The sequence below is a fragment of the Kogia breviceps genome, chromosome 2, assembly GCF_026419965.1.
Source record: "Kogia breviceps isolate mKogBre1 chromosome 2, mKogBre1 haplotype 1, whole genome shotgun sequence".
Classification (NCBI taxonomy): domain Eukaryota; kingdom Metazoa; phylum Chordata; class Mammalia; order Artiodactyla; family Physeteridae; genus Kogia; species Kogia breviceps.
In genome coordinates, this window is record NC_081311.1 from 129,048,117 (window position 1) to 129,069,209 (window position 21,093).

The 21,093-nt window shown below is 36.7% G+C and overlaps 1 protein-coding gene across 28 annotated transcripts in view; it reads left to right on the top strand.

The window, feature by feature from the left end:
* Positions 1 to 21,093, top strand: part of PKP4 (plakophilin 4) — a 269,659-nt gene that overhangs the window by 179,445 nt on the left and 69,121 nt on the right. For 18 of the 28 annotated variants that reach the window (XM_067026069.1, XM_067026071.1, XM_067026072.1 and 15 more), the window contains 2 exons: positions 14,015 to 14,146; positions 14,257 to 14,447. In XM_067026069.1, the coding sequence (XP_066882170.1) occupies positions 14,015 to 14,146; positions 14,257 to 14,447 (323 nt within the window). Of the gene's footprint in view, positions 1 to 14,014; positions 14,147 to 14,256; positions 14,448 to 21,093 lie in introns of those variants that run through there. The other 10 variants (XM_067026073.1, XM_067026064.1, XM_067026076.1 and 7 more) reach the window with 2 other exon arrangements.

Sequence of the window (21,093 nt, forward strand, 5' to 3'; positions counted from 1 at the left end):
TTAAAATTTTATCCTGCTTGTCCTATACAGATTTTATTTCAGGATAACCAAATAACCGTAGTCATTACTGGCTATCTAAAGATTTCTAAAATATGCCAAAGAATTCCTGCTGATAAATGTAGAAAGAACAATAAAATTAGAAAAATCACCAATTTACAGCCCCTAATGAAATCACTCGTCAAGCAGAGATTGTCAGTGTATGCAAAAACCTCTATATTCTCAATCCTAGCTGCACATTGGAAACACCTTGGGAGTTTTTAAAAATCCTGATATTCATACCACAACTTGGGCTGATTGAATTGGAATCTCTGGGCATGGGACTCAGTTAGCAGTAGTTTCCAAATTCTACGCCCTCTACTTCCACTCCAGGCAACCAAGTTGTGCAGTGTGCAACCAAGGTTGAGAATCCTTGCATTAGCAGAAAGGAAGATGGTGAACTTGAAAATACAAAGATCAGGCTGCCACCACTTGAATTGGCTGATTGATCTGAGCAAATGTAAAAGTTATGATGTGACGTCATGTGAAGTACACAGCACTGTTCACGAAGTATTCTAACCACAAAAGTTTGACCTCAAAGCTTTTAGCTCTAAATTTCTGCTTACAAGAAAAATTGAGGTTTGAGGATGTGTAAATGCCACCGTGAGAAAGCCATCAAACAGATTTAGAATGTAGCGCATCCTATGAGTTTATTGCTATGGTTCCAGCAGTGAGCCAAGAAAATGAAAATGAAGGAATGGGAAATCCTTTCTAGATCGAAAGAACTTAAGTAACAATCAAAAACACAATCAGTGAACCTTATTTCAGCCTGACTAGTACAAGCCACTGAAGAAAGACATTTCTGAGACATCAGGAAAATTCTGAATATGAACTCATTTTACGGCATTATGGAATAATTGTAGTTTTGTGAAGTCCTTATTTTATAGAGCTACAAATGGAAGTATTTAGAGTTCTGATCATCTGATATGAGAGGTCTGTTTTAAAATTCTCTAACAGAAGAAAGGAAAAAGATAAATGGATCATAAAAGAGGTATAATGTAATTATGAAATCTGGGGTGTTGTTAATTATACTTTTCTGTTTTTATATATGTTTAAAAAGTTTAATTTTTAAAAATTTAAATACAAATTATTTAAATAAAGGGTTCAAAATAGTGGAATTTAAATCATACATCAGAGTGATGTGTTAAAGCCAGTAAGCTGTTGCCCGTACTCTGAAGGCTGGTCCTAACGGAAATGAAACGAACTATGAGACAGTGACATGTGCTCCCCAGCCAGTGGGTGGTACTTAATCTGAGTTTCCACATAGATGGGATTTTGTTAAAATTCTTATTAAGCAAAATCACCTGTAGCGTGCTGGGCATCAGCTTAGAACTCCACATTTATCACTCAGTTTGTGCATGGGTGTTTGTGCCACCAAATAAGAATATTAGCATTTAGCTTTAGCCAACATGTATCTTTATGTTCCTGAGCCAGTTATTCATGACATATGAACACATCCCCCAGTACTTCATGTAAAAATCAAATATCCAGCTTTAGCCTTTAACATTTATGTTTAATGTCAAATAAATATTTAAATTTTCTCATGCTTTTAATGATGTGAAGAAATAATCTATTAACTAGCTAAAATAAAATAGAAATTGTAAAGTCCGAAATCTCCTGTTTTTCCATTACCATCTCCTCAACACAGAGCCCCACTTCCTTAGCTTACAATTGTTACTTTGGGAAACATTAAAAAGGCTACCATCTATAACTCCACATTTCATTTTTATGCCAAAGTTAGCCTGCATTTAGCTTTATCTTTATAATCTTTACCAAAATAGATAATCCAGTAGAAAAGTACAGAAAAACCTGGTTTCACAAGACCCATTCATTTATTTTAATGGTGAATATGTATGGAATTTTTTAGAGAAGGTTTTTTTTTGGTTGTTTTTTTTTAACAGAATAAATGTATCTCCCACTGTCAAATATTTTCATTTATATATTTGGTAACATCTTTTCCCCAAAAGGAACAAAATTTGTCTTTGGAAAAATATTTGACTGGTTTTTGAGCACTTATTTTCCATAGACTACACTTTTTACATCACAGCAAGTCCCTTATTCTTTGTTCAGCTTTATTTGTGAGGAAGTGAGAGCCCTCTGGCCATTTATGAACACCACCTGTTAAACTCAGACACTTTGCAGATGTGATCCATTTCTTTTCATCTTTATATTTCTAAACTTCTTGTTATTATAGTTTTCCTTTTATAGGTATAATAGAGTATGAATTTTTATGGTAGGTTTAATAACTGTATTTTAATTAGTACCCAGACTAAAAATACTTAATAAACACTCATCTTAATATGACTACTTGTGGAAATTCCTATTTTTTCCCCTAAATCTTAGTTTTAATCATTTTGAATCCCTGAAGAGAATTCAGGAGTGTTTTTGAACAGGAGAGCTCTCTGGTGGCATACAAACCTAAAATATTTTTCAGATTTGTCATTGTAGAAATCAAATAAAGTACTTTATACCAGTTTATACAGATACGAAGTTTGTTTAAACTATGAGATTCAATTCGGGTAGATGAGCTTCTACAGTGGATTTTAAGGCAGACTAGTTGATGTTTAGAGCAAGGTTTAAAGTGAACTAGAAGGTACTTCATTAATAATGGTTTCTGTTTTCCAAGGCTTTTCACACAGTGTTTTCCGTATGAGTAAAAATTTTTAGGGCCATTGTCTTATTAATATTTAAGAGATAGTATAAGCTTGCATAAGACCCCAAAATCTAGATGTATCAAGAGAACCAGACTAGAAATAGCTTCAAGAAACATGGTCTTCTGCTCGTTCTTCTAAGTCTTTACTTCCATTAAAACCCAACTTTGAAAGAATATATGTATGTAGTAGTTTGTAGCTGGGTCAACAAACTCCAAGTATCTGTAGTATTCTTAAGATATCCGTCAATATCCATTTCGATCTTATGTGGATTAAGGAATGTTCTTATGCTTCATGCTTCCATCACCCTATTTACATTTTCACTCTGAAGCAGGATTTCCCAATGTTCTCATTGCCTCCAATAATAAGGTTACCTGCTGTAGGAATGAGTCTTGTACATTAGAGAAGCTACTGAAGAGGACAAGTCTTGGGGACCATTTTCCAGGTCCCCTTCCAGAATTTGGCTGAGAGCTTTACTTCTTAGCCATTAAAGGCACTGGAATATTTCTGCAGCAGCTCTGTGGAAAGTAGACTCCCTTCTGAGCCTACGGTGCTATGGGAAGTGAGAGTCCCAGGGCCAAACAGGAAGTTGAGCCCCCATAAGACTAAATTCTCTACTCATATTTTTCACAGTGTTGCACCTGAGCATGATAGCCTGACCTCAACTCATAGGCCAGAGTTGAAAGAAATGTGACATACCCAATTCCCTTAACTGTCAAAGAAAGTATCATCTGCCTTAACATTGTGTGCTATTACCATCCCAAGATCCCTGCCAAAACCCACACTACACTCACTACCTTTTATGTAAGGGCAAACCCCTAAACGCTATAGCAACTCAGGACAAGGAGAATCTAGCATAAGGTTGCAGCCTGCTGGTTTGTGAAAGACTAGTTACAGGGTTATACATACTTAAAAATCTCCTTACTGATCCCTAGGTTCCTGTTTCAGTGGTGATTTTACACACAGTGTAAACCTTTGTCATTTCATATAACATAAACAGACACAGATTAACAAAGCAGAGGCATTTTAAGAATTTCAAGTTCTTTAAAGAAGCCTTAGACTTTTCACTGAGCATATTTTTATGCGTACTTGGTATGTATTGGGGGAGGTACATCACAGAAAAGATAAAATAATTCACTTTGTATTTCATATTTTACTGTGAGCTTAATGGGATGGGTAATGTAACAGATTTTCATAGCCCTACAACATTATTGTCCCTTACGCACTAATACTTTTCTTAGCTGCAGCCTTCTACTTTTTCTAATTAATTGCCCTTTTTTGGGTAATATTCAGACACTCAGATGAAATGTAGCAGGCAAGAGGACCATGCTTCCACAAATCTCCCAGTCTTAATCACAGATGGAGATTATTTCATTCCACCTTGAAGCTTATTCAAGTTCTATATTTGTAGACATTCATTTTCTTGGAAGATGCTAATTTGATGTTGAGATGAAACAACATGAGATGAAAATCTCCCATAGTATATTTCTGGCATCCCAGAAAACATGTTTGTCATTTTTTCAAAAAGGTAACACATGTTCTTCAGTACACAGATTAAAGAAGTAGCATTCATATTCTGTTTGCCATTTTTAATCATAAAAATCTCTCAATTTCATGTTCTGATTGTGCTAAACAGCATGCCAACTGTTTAATTGTAGTTTACAGTATTGATCATGAAATGATGAACCCCATCCTGTAAGTCTCTGTGGGTTTCTCTGGTAAATTTGACAAGTATCTGCTTCCATTCCACAAAGCAGACATTTTTAACAGACATGTATTTGAAAGATTGCATAAATAATGCATAATTAGTAATTGTGACACACCATCCTACAATAAGGTGTACTTTATTCAGTAATTAGGAATGACCTGTTTGTATATATGAGGTATAGTAGCTGTATGTACATATATTTATGTGGGTGTATACGATTTGTGAATTACAAGCTTTCAAAGAAACCGTAAATAATAGCAAAAACTATCTTGAAAACAATTTAATTTCCTTTTAGTGATTCAGAAGAGATTTCAGTATCTTTTTGTCTTTGCAGGTATACATTATCATTGGACTCTACTATAGAAGTAGAAAAATGACTGAAGACCTTATTCACAGTATAGAATTTGGTTGTTTTACAATTCATAGTAAATAAACCTCTTTAACCAACTTTGTAAAACTGTAACTTTTATATTTACTGAAATATAAAGCACAAAATAGGTACCCTGTACTCTAAACCCAGTTATTTAGATCTTCAAATTAGATTCTGGGTACATGGGGATTTAATATTTTAGTGTTCTAGTTAACATCTCTGTGTCCTTTTCTATATTCTGTTTTCTGAGGCATTGCATTTAAAAGTATAAGAAATATAGGCTTCCCTGATGGTCCAGTGGTTAAGACTCTGCTCTTCCACTGCAGGGGCATGGGTTCAGGGAACTGAGATCCTGCATGCCACATGGCACAGCCAAAAAGTAAATAAATAAAAATATAAGAAACAGGGCTTCCCTGGTGGCGCAGTGGTTGAGAGTCCGTCTGCCGATGCAGGGGACACGGGTTCGTGCCCCGGTCCAGGAAGATCCCACATGCCGCAGAGCGGCTGGGCCCGTGAGCCATGGCCACTGAGCCTGTGTGTCCGGAGCCTGTGCTCCGTGACAAGAGAGGCCACAACAGTGAGAGGCCCGCGTACCCCAAAATAAATACATAAATAAATAAATTTTAAAATATATGTAAGAAACAGATACTAACGTTTAGAGGGCAGGTGAACATATTACTTGGGGGTAATTTTGTTGATTTTGTTTGTGTTTGCATTTTTTGAGATTCTAATTTTGTTAAGTTTTACTGTTAGGGTGACCAATATGGAATAATGTATCTTGCAATTTGTACTTGATCTGTGTAAGATTATTTATTTATTTATTTATTTTTATTAAAGCATAGTTGATATACAGTATTATATTAGTTTTGGGTGTACGACATTGTGATTTGACATTTATATACATTACAAATTGATCATAGTAAGTCTAGTAACCATCTGTCACTGTACAGAGTTATTGGGATATTGTTGATTATATTCTTTTTTCTTTTTAATACATCTTTATTGGAGTATAATTGCTTCACAATACTGTGTTAGTTTCTGTTGTACAACGAAGTGAATCAGCCATATGCATACATATATCCCCATATCCCCTCCCTCTTGAGCCTCCCTCCCAGCCGCCCTATCCCACCCCTCTAGGTCATCGCAAAGCACCGAGCTGATCTCCCTGTGCTATGCGGCTGCTTCCCACTAGCTATCTGTTTTACATTTGGTAGTGTATGTATGTCCATGCCACTCTCTCACTTCGTCCCAGCTTACCCCTCCCCAACCCCGTGTCCTCAAGGCATCCTCTACATCTGGGTCTTTATTCCTGCCCTGCCCCTAGGTTCATCTGTGCTGTACATTATGTCCCCATGACTTATTTATTTTATAACTGGAAGTCTGTACCTCTTAAGCTCCTTCACCAATTTTGCCAACCATCCCCCCACACCCATCCCTTGACAGTTAATTTCTTTCCCTGTGTCTATGAGTCTGTTACTGTTTTGGTTTTAACTTCCATATAAATGAAATCATATGGTATTTGTCATTGTCTGACTTACTTCACTTTGCATGATACCCTCTAGGTCTGTCCATGTTGTAGCAAATGGCAAAATTTCATTCATTTTTATGGCTGAGTAATATTTACACAAGGGAATACTACATCTTTAGCCATTCATCCATTGATGGACACTTGGGCTGCTTCCATATTTGGCTATTGTAAGTGATGGTGCAGTGAACATACGAGTGCATATATCTTCTCAAATCAATGCTTTTATTTTCTTCAGATAAATATCCAGAAGTGAAATTGCTGGATCATATGGTAGTTCTATTTTTAATATTTTGAGGAGCCTCCATACTCTTTTCCATCATGGCTGCACCAATTTACTATCCCACTAACAGTACCCAAGGGTTTTCTTTTCTCCACGTCATCACCAACACTTGATTTTTGTCTTTTTGATAATAACCATTCTGACAGGTGTGAGGTGATAGCACATTGTGGTTTTGATTTATATTTCCATATGATTAGTGATGTTGAGCATCTTTTCATGTGTCTGTTGATCATCTGTATGTCTTCCTTATAAAAATGTCTATTCAAGTGGGAGGGAGGGAGACGCAAGAGGGAAGAGATATGGGGACATATGTATATGTATAACTGATTCACTTTGTTATAAAGCGGAAACTAACACACCATCATAAAGCAATTATACTCCAATAAAGATGTCCAAAAAAAAGACTATTCAAGTCATCTGCCCATTTTTTAATTGAATTATTTCTTCTTTTTTGTTTTTTTATGTTAATTTGTATGAGTTCTTTATGTATTTTGAATATTAACCCCTTAACATGTATATCATTTGCAAATATCTTCTTCCAGTCAGTGGGGTGCCTTTTCGTTTTGTTGGTGTACGAAAGCTGTTTAGTTTGAGGTAGTCTCATTTGTTTATTTTTGCTTTTGTTGTCCTTGACTGGGGAGACAGATCCAAAAAAATATTGCTAAGACTGGTGTCAAAAGAGTGTACTGCCTGTGTCTTGTTCTAGGGTTTTATGGTTTCAGATCTTACATTTGAGTCTTTAATCCATTTTGATTTTATTTTTGTATGTGTTATAAAACAAACAAAAAAAATGACCCAGTTTCATTCTTTTGCATGTTTTCCTAACACCAGTTTTCCTAACACCATTTATTGAAGTGACTGCCTTTCCCCATTGCATATTCTTGGCTTCTTTGTAGTAAATTAATTGACCATATAAGCATGGGGTGTTTTGGATTTGTTTGAGAAGGATAGGTCTTAACTTTTCTTTTTTTTGTTTGTTTGGTAGAATTCACCTGTGAAGCCATTCTGGGCCTGGGCTTTTGTCTGTTGGGAGTTTTTTTATTACTGATTTAATTTCATTACTAGCAATCAGTCTGCTCAGATTTTCTCTTTCTTCCTGATTCAGTCTTGAAAGATTTTGTGTTTCTAGGAATCTATCCATTTCTTCTAGGTTGTCTGATTTATTGACATATAATTGTTTGAAGTAATCTCTTACAATCCTCTGTGGTGTCAGTTGTAACTTCTCCTGCTTCATTTCTGATTTTATTTATTTCAGTCCCCTCTCTGTTTTTCTTGATGAGTGTAGCCAAGGGTTTATCAATTTTGTTTATCTTTTCAAAGAACCAGCTTTTAGTTTCATTGATCTTTTCTATTGTTTTTTTAGTCTCTATTTTAGTTATTTCTGCTCCAATCTTTATTACTTCCTTCTTTCTGCTAACTGTGGGCTTTGTTCTTTTTCCAGTTCCTTTAGGTGTAAGGTTAGATTATTTATTTCAGAATTTTCTTGTTTCCTAAGGTAGTCCTGTATCACTATAAACTTCCCTCTTAAAACTGATTTTGCCTAGTCCCATAGATTTTGAAATATTGTGTTTCTACTTTGTTTGTCTCAAAGTATTTTTTTATTTTTCTTTGATTCCTTCATTGACCCATTGGTTGTTTAGTTCCATGTTGTTTAGCCTTCAGGTGTTTGTGGTTTTGCCAGTTTTCTTCTCGTTATTGATTTCTAGTTTCATACTATTATGGTCAGAGAACATGCTTGATACAATTTCAGTCTTCATAAGTTTATCGAGACTTGTTTTGTGGCCTAACATGTGATCCATCCTGTAGAGTGTTCCATGTGCCTTAGAAAAGAATGTGTATTTTGCTATTTTCAGGTGGTGGAATTTTCTGTGTGTGTGTGTGTGTGTGTGTATACACACACACACACACACACACACACACACATTACATCTGTTTGGTCTAATGTGTTGTTTAAAGTCAATGTTCCCTTATTGACTCTCTGGTTGATCTGTCCATTGATATAGGTGGGGTGTTAAAGTCTCCTATTATTGTACTGCTGTCAGTATTTCCCTTTATGTATTTAGGTGCTCCTGTGTTGGGTGCATAGCTGTTTACAAGTTATGTCCTTTTGTTGGATTGATCCCATTATCATTATGTAATGCCCTTTTTTGTCTCTTTTTACAGTCTGTATTTTAAATTTTATTTTGCCTGATACAAGTATTGCTACCCCAGCTTTCTTTTCATTTCTGTTTGCATGGAACATCTTTTTCCATCTCTTCATTTGTGTGTTTGGATCTGAAGTGAGTCTCTTGTAGGCAGCATATATATAGGTCTTGTTTTTTAATCCATTCTGCCACCCTATGTCTTTTGATTGGAGCATGTTGTCTATTTCCATTAAAAGTAATTATTGATAGGTACATACTTATGGCCATTTTGTTAATTGTTTTCTGGCTGTTTTTATAGTTCTTCTCTGTTCCTTCCTTCTTCTCTTGTTCTCTTCCCTTGTGATTTGATGGCTTTCTTTAGTGTAATGTTTATATTTCTTTCTCTTTATTTTTTGTGTATCTGTTACAGGTTTTTGGTTTGTGGTTCCCATGAGTTTTAAATATAACAGCCTATGAATATAGCAGTCTATTTTAAGTTGATGGTCACTTAAGTTTGTGCACTTTCTAAAAGCACTACTTTTTTTACTCCCCTCCCTGAATATTTTATGTTTTTGAGGTCATATTTTATTTTTATTTTGTGTATCACTTAACTCATTATTTTAGACATAGATGATTTTACTACTTTGTCCTTTAACCTTCATACTGACTTTTTAGGTGGTTGATCCACTACTTTTACTATATGTTTCCCTTTACCAGTGCTATTTTTTCCTTTCATCATTTTGTTCATTTGTTTGTTTGTTTCTAGTTATAGCCTTTTCTTTTCCATTTAAAAAAGTCCTTTTAACATTTTTTTTAAGACCAGTTTAATGATGATGAAGTTCTTTAGCTTTTACTTGTTTGGAAAACTCTCTATCTCTCAATTCTGAATGATAATCTTGCCGGGTAGGGTATTCTTGGTTGTAAGTTTTTCCTTTCATTACTTTGACTATATCATGCCACTCCTTTATGGCCTGTAAAGTTTCTGCTGAAAAATCAGCCAATTGCCTTATGGCATATTAACCCTTGTATGTGACTTTTTGTTTTTCTCTCTTTATCTTTAATTATTGCCATTTAATTATGTCTTGGTGTGGATCTCTTTGAGTTCATCTTATTTGGGACTTTGTGCTTCCTGCGCCTGGATATCTGTTTTCTTCCCCAGGTTAGGGAAGTTTCAGCCATTATTTCTTCAGATGGATTTTTCTGTCCTTTTCTCTCTCTCTCCTCCTTCTACAGACCCTGTAATGTGAATGTTAGATAGTTGATGTTGTTTCAGTAGTCCCTTAAACTATCCTCATTTTTTAAATTTGTTTTCCTTTTTGCTCTTCTTATTCAGTGATTTTCACCATCCTGCCTTCCATATCATTGATACATTATTCTGCATCCTCTAATCTGCTGTTGATTTCCTCTAGTGTGTTTTTTACTTCAATTATTTTATTCTTCAGTTCTGATTAGTTCTTTTTTATATTTTTCTTTTTTTTGAAGTTCTCCCTGAGTTCATCCATTCTTCATCCTAGTTTGGTGAGCATCTTTATGACCATTATTTTGAACTCTACCTGGTAAATTATTTATCTCCATCTTGTTTTGTTCTTTTTCTGAGTTTTTGTCTTGTTTTTTTCATTTGGAAGCTATTCCTTTGTCTCCTCATTTGTCTAACTCTCTGTGTTTGTTTCTATGCATTAGGCATATCATCTATTTCTCCTGGTCCTGAAAAGGTGGTCTTATATAGAAAGTCCCCTGTGAGGTCCAGTATCACAATTCCTCCTGGTCACAAGAGCCAGGATATCCAGGGCTACCCCTGTGTGTGCCCTCTTGTTGTGTTTAGACCACTATTGCTACAGGCACTGTGGTAGGCTGGGCTCACCCCTTGGTCCAGCCAGCTGATAGGTTTTTCCTCAACTGCTGCAGGCACACTGATGTGTGGGGCTGGTCCCCAGCTCAACTGGCTGCAAGGCCAGCCGGAACCGTTGCAGACATGCTGATATGCTGAGCTAGCTCCCTGGAGTGGGAGCCACTTTGGAGGCATGCCAGTGCTGGCTGGGGCTACCCACTGACTGGGGCAGAGTGAGAACCACTTTAAAGGGGCCCACTGGGGCAGGTGGTTTGGGCAGGGCTGGTCCTCAGGAACACCTGGGGAAGGTGCACAGTGTTAGTTAAGTTGAAAGAGAAACAGAAATGGCGGCTGCCAGCAACAGGTCATCCAGGGGGAAGGAAAGTGAAAAGAAAAAAAAAAGTAGCATCTGACAGTGTTTCCATTCCCAGACAAAGTTCCACCAGATACCTGCCATCTGGCACATACCCCCAAATTAGTCAGTGAATCTCCTTCTCATATGACCTCAATGCTTTTCAAGCTGTTGCTTCTGCCCTGGTACCTGGAACAGGTGGGTTTGTGTGTGAGCTCTTTATGGGCAGAGTCTTGGTCTCCCATAGCCCTCTGGCTCCTCCAGACCTAAGCCTTGCTGGTTTTCAAAGCCAGATGTTATGGGGGCTTGTCTTCCTTGTGCAGGTCCCCTGGTCTGGGGAGCGTGACATGGGACTTTGGTCCCTCGCTTCTCAGGGGTCCTCCACGGTTGTAATATCTCTCCCGTTTGTGGGTTGCTGCACTAAGTGTGTGCGTTCTGACTAGACCGTGTATCTTCCCCTCCTACCCATCTCAATGTGGACTTTTCTTTATATCCTCAGTTGTAGAAAATCTGTTCTGCTAGTCTTCAGGTCATTCTCAGACATGGTTGTTCTATCCGTAGTTGCAGTTTTGTGTATCCGTAGGAGGAAGTGAGCTCAGGATCCTCCTACTCTGCCATCTTGATCCCATCAAGATTATTTTAAATAGCTTCTCTTAGAAAAGAGTGTAAATGAGCACAATTGCTTGTCACCTGGTTTGTGAGAAAATGTTCCATTGGATAAAGAGACAAAATTGCTGAAGTACAGATTTTTAGCATGTCTCTTTTCCTTTTCTTATTTAAATAATATCTCCTAATGGTTAAAAAGAGAGAGACATACACAGAACTGTAATGGTTTTGGTTTCCATGGTGATAATTTTTCAGATTCTGACACTGCATGCCACCTAGTGTTTCCAAGCCAAGAGCTTTGATGTAATGGTATCCCAGGTTTTAACTTGTACTAAAGCTGAAGCTAGGAACTATCTAAACATCTTTTTCTCTTTAAAAGTGGCACATTTTTCCATTATGCCAATTCTTGAAACTGCCAGATTGGTACTTCCATGTCTATAGTTTGTTGCCATTTCCTATGTGATTTTCCAGTATTCCATTCCTGGATGAAATAAAGGTGGATTACTACCTAGCTCTGATTTCAGGTCCTCTCTTGTTTAGCTTCTCTGAGGCATTCCATTCCCTGTAAAACTCTTATAACCTAGCAAACTATGTATTTTACTTAGTCCCTAATAAAACTCCTTCAAGAATTGCTGTGTAAGAATGTTTAGAACTGTGGAAAGACAGAAGACTTACAAATGAAGCAGATTACTCTCCAGTATTATCAGCCTGATAGAGACTTAGATCATGTTTTCAGTGTGTACCAGGGAATCCACATACAATCTGAAATCTGTATTGAAATTCCAAACTTAAGAATTCAGAATTGTCACAGAGCTCTGCTACCTAGAAGTGTAATGTCAAATGATAAACCTAGAGACAGGTTCTTCAAAAACCTATATTAAGAATGTCAGCAAGTCTTTCTGGAGGCTAGGAAACAAAACCTTGGATTGAATCTGACATCAAGTTAAAGGTTTAGAATGTGGCATCCCAGTTCTCCTATAAACCCTATATTCACTTTCCAAACTAGGTTAATCAGCAATGCCTAAAAGTTTACTTTGCTTTTCATAGACAAACCTTATTGAACACAATAAAGTAAAGCCCACAGCACAATGCCAGGCATGAATCAGTGCTCAATAAAGAGAAGCTGCTATTCTTACTGGGAATTTGTTTGTTCAATAAATATTTACTGAGCACCTACTGAGTGCTATGCACCTATCCTAGGCACTGAGGATACAACAGTAAACAAAGCAGACAAAAGTCCCTGCCTGCTTTGAGCTTATAGTCTAGTGGAGAGAGATGGTGATAAGTGCTATAAAGAAAGGGCAAACTGGCCTCCTGTGGTAAGTGGATACTGCTTAGATATGACTTCCTTTAGGAAATTTTTCCTAAGCTCCTTTCCCCCCGAACAGTAACACAAACATCTGCATGCATGCGACACACAAACACTGTATCTTTTCTTACCTGCATTGTTAGAGCCTGGTATGTAGTAGGGCCTTATAAATAGTTAAAGAAAGAAAGTCGGAAAGGAAAGACTAATTTCAATCCTTAGGATTGTGTGTTAAACTCGGAATGTGATACTGATTCGATTTAAATCTGTAAAGTGAGAGTGAAGTGGCATTCCTGAAAAAAAAACGTTTGTTAGTAACATGAGGGTTAAACTTGAGGAAAGAAAGACTTGTCATGAAGATAATCAGAATATGGGCAAATATATTTTGAAGAACCTAGAGGAAAGAGAACATATTTGATTAGAATTGGGAAAAAGCAGTATAATCTACACCACCTAAATTTACAGCGTAAAAAAGAGGTTGGAATCGGGAAGAAGATAAATTGTTTTGTTTTTTAAGTTCAAGATGGTGAAATGATACTAGTTGAAAATAAAACAAGATGATGGGCGAGACAGATTTGAGTAAAGAAAACAATAATGAGGTTAGATTTGTCTATATTCATTTGGTAAAGAATAAAATAAGCAAATGGATAAGAAATTTAAATTTCCATTTTGGCAATTCTGAAAACTCTGCACAGAGTTCCTTTGATTTTAGATGATATGAAATATGACATAAAAAGCTAGCCCTACCTTCAGAGGTTTCATTCACCAAGCTCAATAATGTGAACATTATGCAAGTTTTCATTTCAATAGTTTGAGATATGGAGGATCTTTTTTTACATAGTCACCCTTCTCACTCCATCTGTTAATCCTCTTGGAGGAACTCACCCTGAGAGGTGAGTTTTCCAAGGGGTAACAAGGTCAGTTTTCAGATTTTAATTTAATGTAGTATATAAGTTAATTTGTGGCTGGTAATCAGGATGAAAAACATTCATGAAATTTAGCAAAATATATTAATAAACAGTATATGGGACACTTTCATATAGAAAAGAGTCAAAATGACTGTGCAATTTAAGGGGAAAATAGTCTTGTATTAACTTGTATGAAGTCTTGAGTTAATAGTCTTGTATTAAGATTATAAGACATTACAAATACCTGAACGCTTTTTATAGCAAGTTTTTATGTATTATTTTTATTGAGTTTAGCTGATTAAACTTATCTTCTTCCAGATGTGCCAAATACTGGTGTAAACAAACCTAGAGCTTCTGACGCTGTCCATCCCAATAACTATCTCATCAGGACAGAGCCAGAACAAGGAACCCTCTACTCACCAGAACAGACATCTCTCCATGAAAGTGAGGGTCTGTTGTATTATCTTTTAAGTATTAGGTTTGCTTTTAATATTTGCATTTTGAAAATGAGCATCAGAAGTGTAAAATGAAGATATATTCTGCTGGTTTCATTCCTTCAGGATCATTGGGTAACTCAAGAAGTTCAACACAAATGAATTCTTATTCTGACAGTGGATACCAGGAAGCAGGGAGTTTCCACAACAGCCAGAACCTGAGTAAGGCAGATAATAGGCCACAACATTCATTCATAGGATCAACTAATAACCACCTAGTGAGGAATTCAAGAGCTGAAGGACAAACACTGGTTCAGGTAAGCCAAATACATCTCGATCCTTTTTTTAAAACTGGACTCATTTTACACTATGAGTCCATGATGTTAATGAAATTTTAGGCTTGAAATCTAAAAATGCATTAGTTCCTATTAATGAATTCTGATAAATTCTAGACATTGGAGAGTAATTTTTCTGTAAGCAGCAAGTTTGACATGAAGGGAATAGTCCACAGAGAGTGTGAGAGGATTGGGTGGAATGTTCTAGTCCCTGAGGGGTTATGAGTTCCTAAAAATACTAGAGCTAAAATATGCTATAAAGAGTTCTAGAGGGCAAAGCACTATTCCCACACCTGCACAAAATGGGACTGGCCCATTCTAACCAAAGTTTTTGCCTTCATCATTGGAATTGTTCTCTGAAAACGTATTTTTTTGCTTTGCTAGAATATAGATATTCCTGCCTATAGAGAGCTACTGTATAGAAGCATAACTATTCTGTTAAGGTTTTCTTACTTGATAGTCAAAAATAATAATGCGTATGTATTTATAAAAACTCCTTAACTCCTCACTCACTGCCACTTTATTCACCTCAGTCCACCAGCATATGCCAGAATTAATAAAAGTAATAGGAGTCTTGAGTGGCAATAACTAGTGAGGATCTCTCTGTCCAAGTACCCCCGTGATTTCTCTGGAGCTGAAAAATGGCAAGATGATCAGAGAAGTCAGGCGAACCCTAAGCTTCTCTTAATGCAATACAGGAAGCCCTGAAGGTACACATAGCAATGGACCAACATTAGCAGTGCCAAAGGAGAAACACAAAACGACTTTGGCTCAACAATTTAAGGGAAACTTTTAAGTATTAAGAAACATTTCTGTATTAAAACAAACACAAATATGGTGCATGAATTTTTAAGGTAAGACAGGAGATCTTGTGCCCATAGCAAACTACTTCCAGCTGCAGACCCCTCTCCCCCAGCTCCATTCCTCAGATGATACATTTACTCCTCTGCTGTTAGGGATGCTCTGATGAAACACTCTGGGAAACTGGACTAAAGGCTTACAGGAGTTCATCTGCTTAGGTGAATTTCTATGTTGGCAGGTCTAAAGTCACACAAATAATAATTAATTACACAGATTGTCTGTTTTGCCCCTAAGAGTAGCCATGATACCTTTTTAATTAATTTTTTTCTAACTTACGGTAAGTTAATTTTGTTCCCGGAGATTGCAAGACCGTCTTTAAAACTGAACTTGCATGTATTCTGGGGAACACAATTTCTAGATATCTGGGCCAAGTGTCACCCCATTTTGATAGTAAACAGCTTATATGTAGGATTTTTAAAATTATCTTTAGCACTATTATATTAGTAAACCCCAAGTACAGATTTTAATTTTCCAACTGCCTACTAATTTTTTTGTTTTGTTTCGTTTTGTTTTTTCTTTCTTAACATCTTTTTTGGACTATAATTGCTTCACAATGTTGTGTTAGTTTCTGCTGTATAACAAAGTGAATCAGCTATATGTATATATATATCCCCATATCCCCTCCCTCTTATGTCTCCCTCCCACCCTCCCTATCCCACCCCTCTAGGTAGTCACAAAGCACCGAGTTGATCTCCCTGTGCTATGTGGCTGCTTCCCATTAGCTATCTATTTTACATTTGATAGTGTATATATGTCAATGCTACTCTCTCACTTCATCCCAGCTTACCCTTCCCCCTCCCCATGTCCTCAAGTCCATTCTCTACTTCTGTGTCTTTATTCCAGTCCTGCCCCTAGGTTCATTGTAACCTTTTTTTTTTTTTTTGGATTCCATGTATATGTGTTAGCATACGGTATTTGTTTTTCTCTTTCTGACGTACTTCACTCTCTGACAGTCTCTAGGTCCATCCATCTCACTACAAATAACTCAGTTTCATTTCTTTATATGGCTGAGTAATATTCCCTTGTATATATGTGCCACATCTTCTTTATCCATTCATCTGTCGATGGACACTTAGGTTGCTTCCATGTCCTGGCCATTGTAAATAGTGCTGCAATGAACATTGTAGTACATGTCTTTTTGAATTATGATTTTCTCAGGGTACATGCCCAGTACTGGGATTGCTGGTATATGGTATGGTATGGTAGATCTATTTTTAATTTTTTAAGGAACCTCCATACTGTTCTCCATAGTGGCTGTATCAATTTGCATTCCCACCAGCGGTGCAGGAGGGTTCCGTTTACTCCACACCGTCTCCAGCATTTATTGCTTGTAGATTTTTTGATCATGGCCATTCTGACCAATGTGAGGTGATACTTCATTGTAGTTTTGATTTGCATTTCTCTAATGATTAGTGATGTTGAGCATACTTTCATGTGTTTGTTGGCAATCTACATATCTTCTTTGGAGAAATGTCTATTTAGGTCTTCTGCCCATTTTTGGATTGGGTTGTTTGTTTTTTTGATATTGAGCTGCATAAGCTGCTTGTATATTTTGGTGATTAATCCTTTGTCAGTTGCTTCGTTTGCAAATATATTCTGCCATTCTGAGGGATGTCTTTTTGTCTTGTTTACAGTTTCCTTTGCTGTGCAAAAGCTGTGAAGTTTCACTAGGTCCCATTTGTTTATTTTTGTTTTTATTTCCATTTCTCTAGGAGGTGGGTCAAAAAGGATCTTGCTGTGATTTATGTCAAAGAGTCTGCTGCCTATGTTTTCCTCTAAGAGTTTTATAATGTCTGGCCTTACATTTAGGTCTTTAATCCATTTTGAGTTTATTTTTGTATACGGTGTTAGGGAGGGAGCTAATTTCATTCTTTTACATGTAGCTGTCCAGTTTTCCCAGCACCACTTACTGAAGAGGATTTCTTTTCTCCATTTTATATTCTTGCCTCCTTTATCAAAGATAAGGTGACCATATGTGCATGGTTTATCTCTGGGCTTTCTATCCTATTCCATTGATCTATATTTCTGTTTTGGGGCCAGTACCATACTGTCTTGATTACTGTTGCTTTGTAGTATAGACTGAAGTCAGGGAGCCTGATTCCTCCAGCTCTGTTTTTCTTTCTGAAGAGTGCTTTGGCTATTTGAGGTCTTTTATATTTCCATACAAATTGTGAACTTTTTTGTTCTAGTTCTGTGAAAAATGCCATTGGTAGTTTGATAGGGATCTCATTGAATCTGTAGATTGCTTTGGGAAGTATAGTCATTTTCACAGTGTTGATTCTTCCAATCTAAGAACATGGTATATCTCTCCATCTGTTTGTATCATCCTTAATTTCTTTCATCAGTGTCTTATACTTTGCTGCATACAGAAAACTTTTGCATTCCTTGTGAGCCTCAATTAGGTGTCCACAGTTCTCTTCTCCTTTCTCAATGGTGCACGCATTGCACGCCTTCTTGGTCTCTGGGCAGACACAGCAGGGCTTCAGAGGCTTCTTCTCCTATGACTCAGATGGGGCAGGGCTTGCAGCCGTCGCACCCGGCACTTTTCGCGCCAAAAACAGCAAGTAGCACAAACACCCGAAACTCTCCAGCCTCCGCAAATGCCGCCTATTAGCCCACAGTCTTTTGTCTTCTTAGGTAGGTTTATTCCTAGGTGTTTTATTAGCAGTGGTAAATGGGAGTGTTTCCTTAATTTCTCTTTTAGATTTTTCAACATTGGTGTATAGGAATGCATGAGATTTCTGTGCATTAATTTTGTATCCTGCTACTTTACCACATTCATTGATTAGCTCTAGTAGTTTTCTGGTAGCATCTTTAGGATTCTGTATGTATAGTATCATGTCATCTGCAAACAGTGACAGCTTTACTTCTTCTTTTCCAATTTGGATTCCTTTTATTTCTTTTTCTTCTCTGATTGCTGTGGCTAAAACTTCCAAAACTATTGAATAATACTAGTAAGAGTGGCATCCTTGTCTTGTTCCTGATTTTAGAGGAAATGGTTTTAGTTTTCACCATTGAGGACGATGGTGGCTGTGGGTTTGTCATATATGGCCTTTATTTGTTGAGGTAAGTTCCCTCTGTGCCTACTTTCTGGAGCGTTTTTATCATAAATGGGTATTGAATTTTGTTGAAAGCTTTTTCGGCATCTATTGAGGTTATCATATGATTTTTATCCTGCAGTTTGTTAATATGGTGTATCACATTGATTGATTTGCATATATTGAAGAATCCTTGCATTCCTGGGATAAACCCCACTTGATCATGGTGTATGATCCTTTTAATGTGCTGTTGCATTCTGTTTGTTAGTATTTTTATTGAGGATTTTTGCATCTAGGTTCACCAGTGATATTGGTCTGTAGTTTTCTTTTTTTGCGACGTCTTTGTCTGGTTTTGGTATCAGGGTAATGATGGCCTCGTAGAATGAGTTTGGGAGTATTCCTCACTCTGCTATCTTTTGGAAGAGTTTGAAAAGGAGAGGTGCTAGCTCTTCTCTAAATGTTTGGTAGCATTCTCCTGTGAAACCATCTGGTCCTGGGCTTTTGTTTGATGGAAGATTTTTAATCACAGTTTCAATTTCAGTGCTTGTGATCGGTCTGTTTATATTTTCTATTTCTTCCTGGTTCAGTCTCAGAAGGTTGTGCTTTTCTAAGAATTTGTCCATTTCTTCCAGGTTGTCCATTTTATTGGCACATAGCTGCTTGTAGTAATCTCTCATGATCCTTTGTATTTCTTCAGTGTCAGTTGTTACTTCTCCTTTTTCATTTCTAATTCTAATTGATCTTTGCTATTGGGTCCTTCATTTCTTTTTCATTTATTTCTGATCTGATCTTTATGATTTCTTTCATTCTGCTAACTTTGGGGGTTATTTTTTTGTTCTTCTTTCTCTAATTGCTTTAGGTATAAGGTTAAGCTGTTTATTTGAGATTTTTCTTGTTTCTTGAGGTAGGATTGTATTGCTGTAAACTTCCCTCTTAGAAATGCATTTGCTTCATCCCATAGGTTTTGGGTTGTCGTGTTTTCATTGTCATTTGTCTCTAGGTATCTTTTGATTTCCTCTTTGATTTCTTCAGTGATCTCTTGGTTATTTAGTAGCATAGTGTTTAGCCTCCATGTGTCTGTATTTTTTACAGTTTTTTTCCTGTGATTGATGTCTAGTCTCATAGCATTGTGGTCAGAAAAGATACTTGATATGATTTCAATTTTCTTAAATTTACCAAGGCTTGATTTGTGACCCAAGATATGATCTATCCTGGAGAATGTTCCATGAGCACTTGAGAAAAATGTGTATTCTGTTGTTTTTGGATGGAATGTCCTATAAATATCAATTAAGTCCATCTTGTTTAATGTGTCATTTAAAGCTTGTGTTTCCTTATTTAATTTCATTTTGGATGTTCTGTCCATTGGTGAAAGTGGGGTGTTAAAGTCCCCTACTATTATTGTGTTCCTGTCAATTTCCCCTTTTATGGCTGTTGGCAGTTGCCTTATGTATTGAGGTGCTCCTATTTTGGGTGCATAAATATTTACAATTGTTATATCTTCTTCTTGGATTGATCCCTTGATAATTATGTAGTGTCCTTTGTCTCTTGTAATAATCTTTATTTTAAAGTCTATTTTGTCTGATATGAGAATTGGTACTCCAGCTTTCTTTTGATTTCCATTTGCATGGAATATCTTTTTCCATCCCCTCACTTTCAGTCTGTATGTGTCCCTAGGTCGAAGTGGGTGTCTTGTAGACAGCATATATATGGGTCTTGTTTTTGTATCCATTCAGCCAGTCTGTGTCTTTTGTTTGGAGCATTTAATCCATTTACATTTAAGGTAATTATCAATATGTATGTTCCTGTTACCAATTTTTAATTGTTTTGGGTTTGATATTGTAGGTCTTTTCCTTCTCTTGTGTTTCCTGCCTAGAGAAGCTCCTTTAGCATTTGCTGTAAAGCTGGTTTCACGGTGCTGAATTCTCTTAGCGTTTGCTTGTCTGTAAAGGTTTTAATTTCTCCATCAAATCTGAATGAGATCCTTGCTGGGTAGAGTAATCTTGGTTGTAGGTTTTTCCCTTTCATAACTTTCAATATGTCCTACCACTCCCTTCTGGCTTGCAGAGTTTCTACTGAAAGATCAGCTGTTAATCTTATGGGGATTCCTTTGTATGTTATTTGTTGCTTTTCCCTTTCTGCTTTTAATATTTTTTCTTTGCATTTATTTTTTGATAGTTTGATTATTATGTGTCATGTCATGTTTCTCCTTGGATTTATCTTGTGTGGGACTCCCTGTGCTTCCTGGACTTGACTGACTATTTCCTTTCCCATGTTAGGGAAGTTTTCAACTATAAGCTCTTCAAATATTTTCTCAGACCCTTTCTTTTTCTCTTCTTCTTCTGAGACTCCTATAACTCAAATGTTGGTGCATTTAACGTTGTCCCTGAGGTCTCTGAAACTGTCCTCAATTCTTTTCATTCTTTTTTTCTTTATTCTGCTCTGCAGCAGTTATTTCCACTATTTTATCTTCCAGGTCCCTTATCCATTCCTCTGCCTCAGTTATTCTGCTATCGATTCCTTCTAGAGAATTTTAAATTTCATTTATTGTGTTCTTCATCATTGTTTGTTTGCTCTTTAGTTCTTCTACGTCCTTGTTAAACGTTTCGTGTATTTTCTCCATTCTGTTTCCAAGATTTTGGATCATCTTTACTGTCATTCTGAATTCTTTTTCAGGTAGACTGCCTATTTTCTCTGCATTTATTTGGTCTGTTTGGTTTTTACCTTACTCA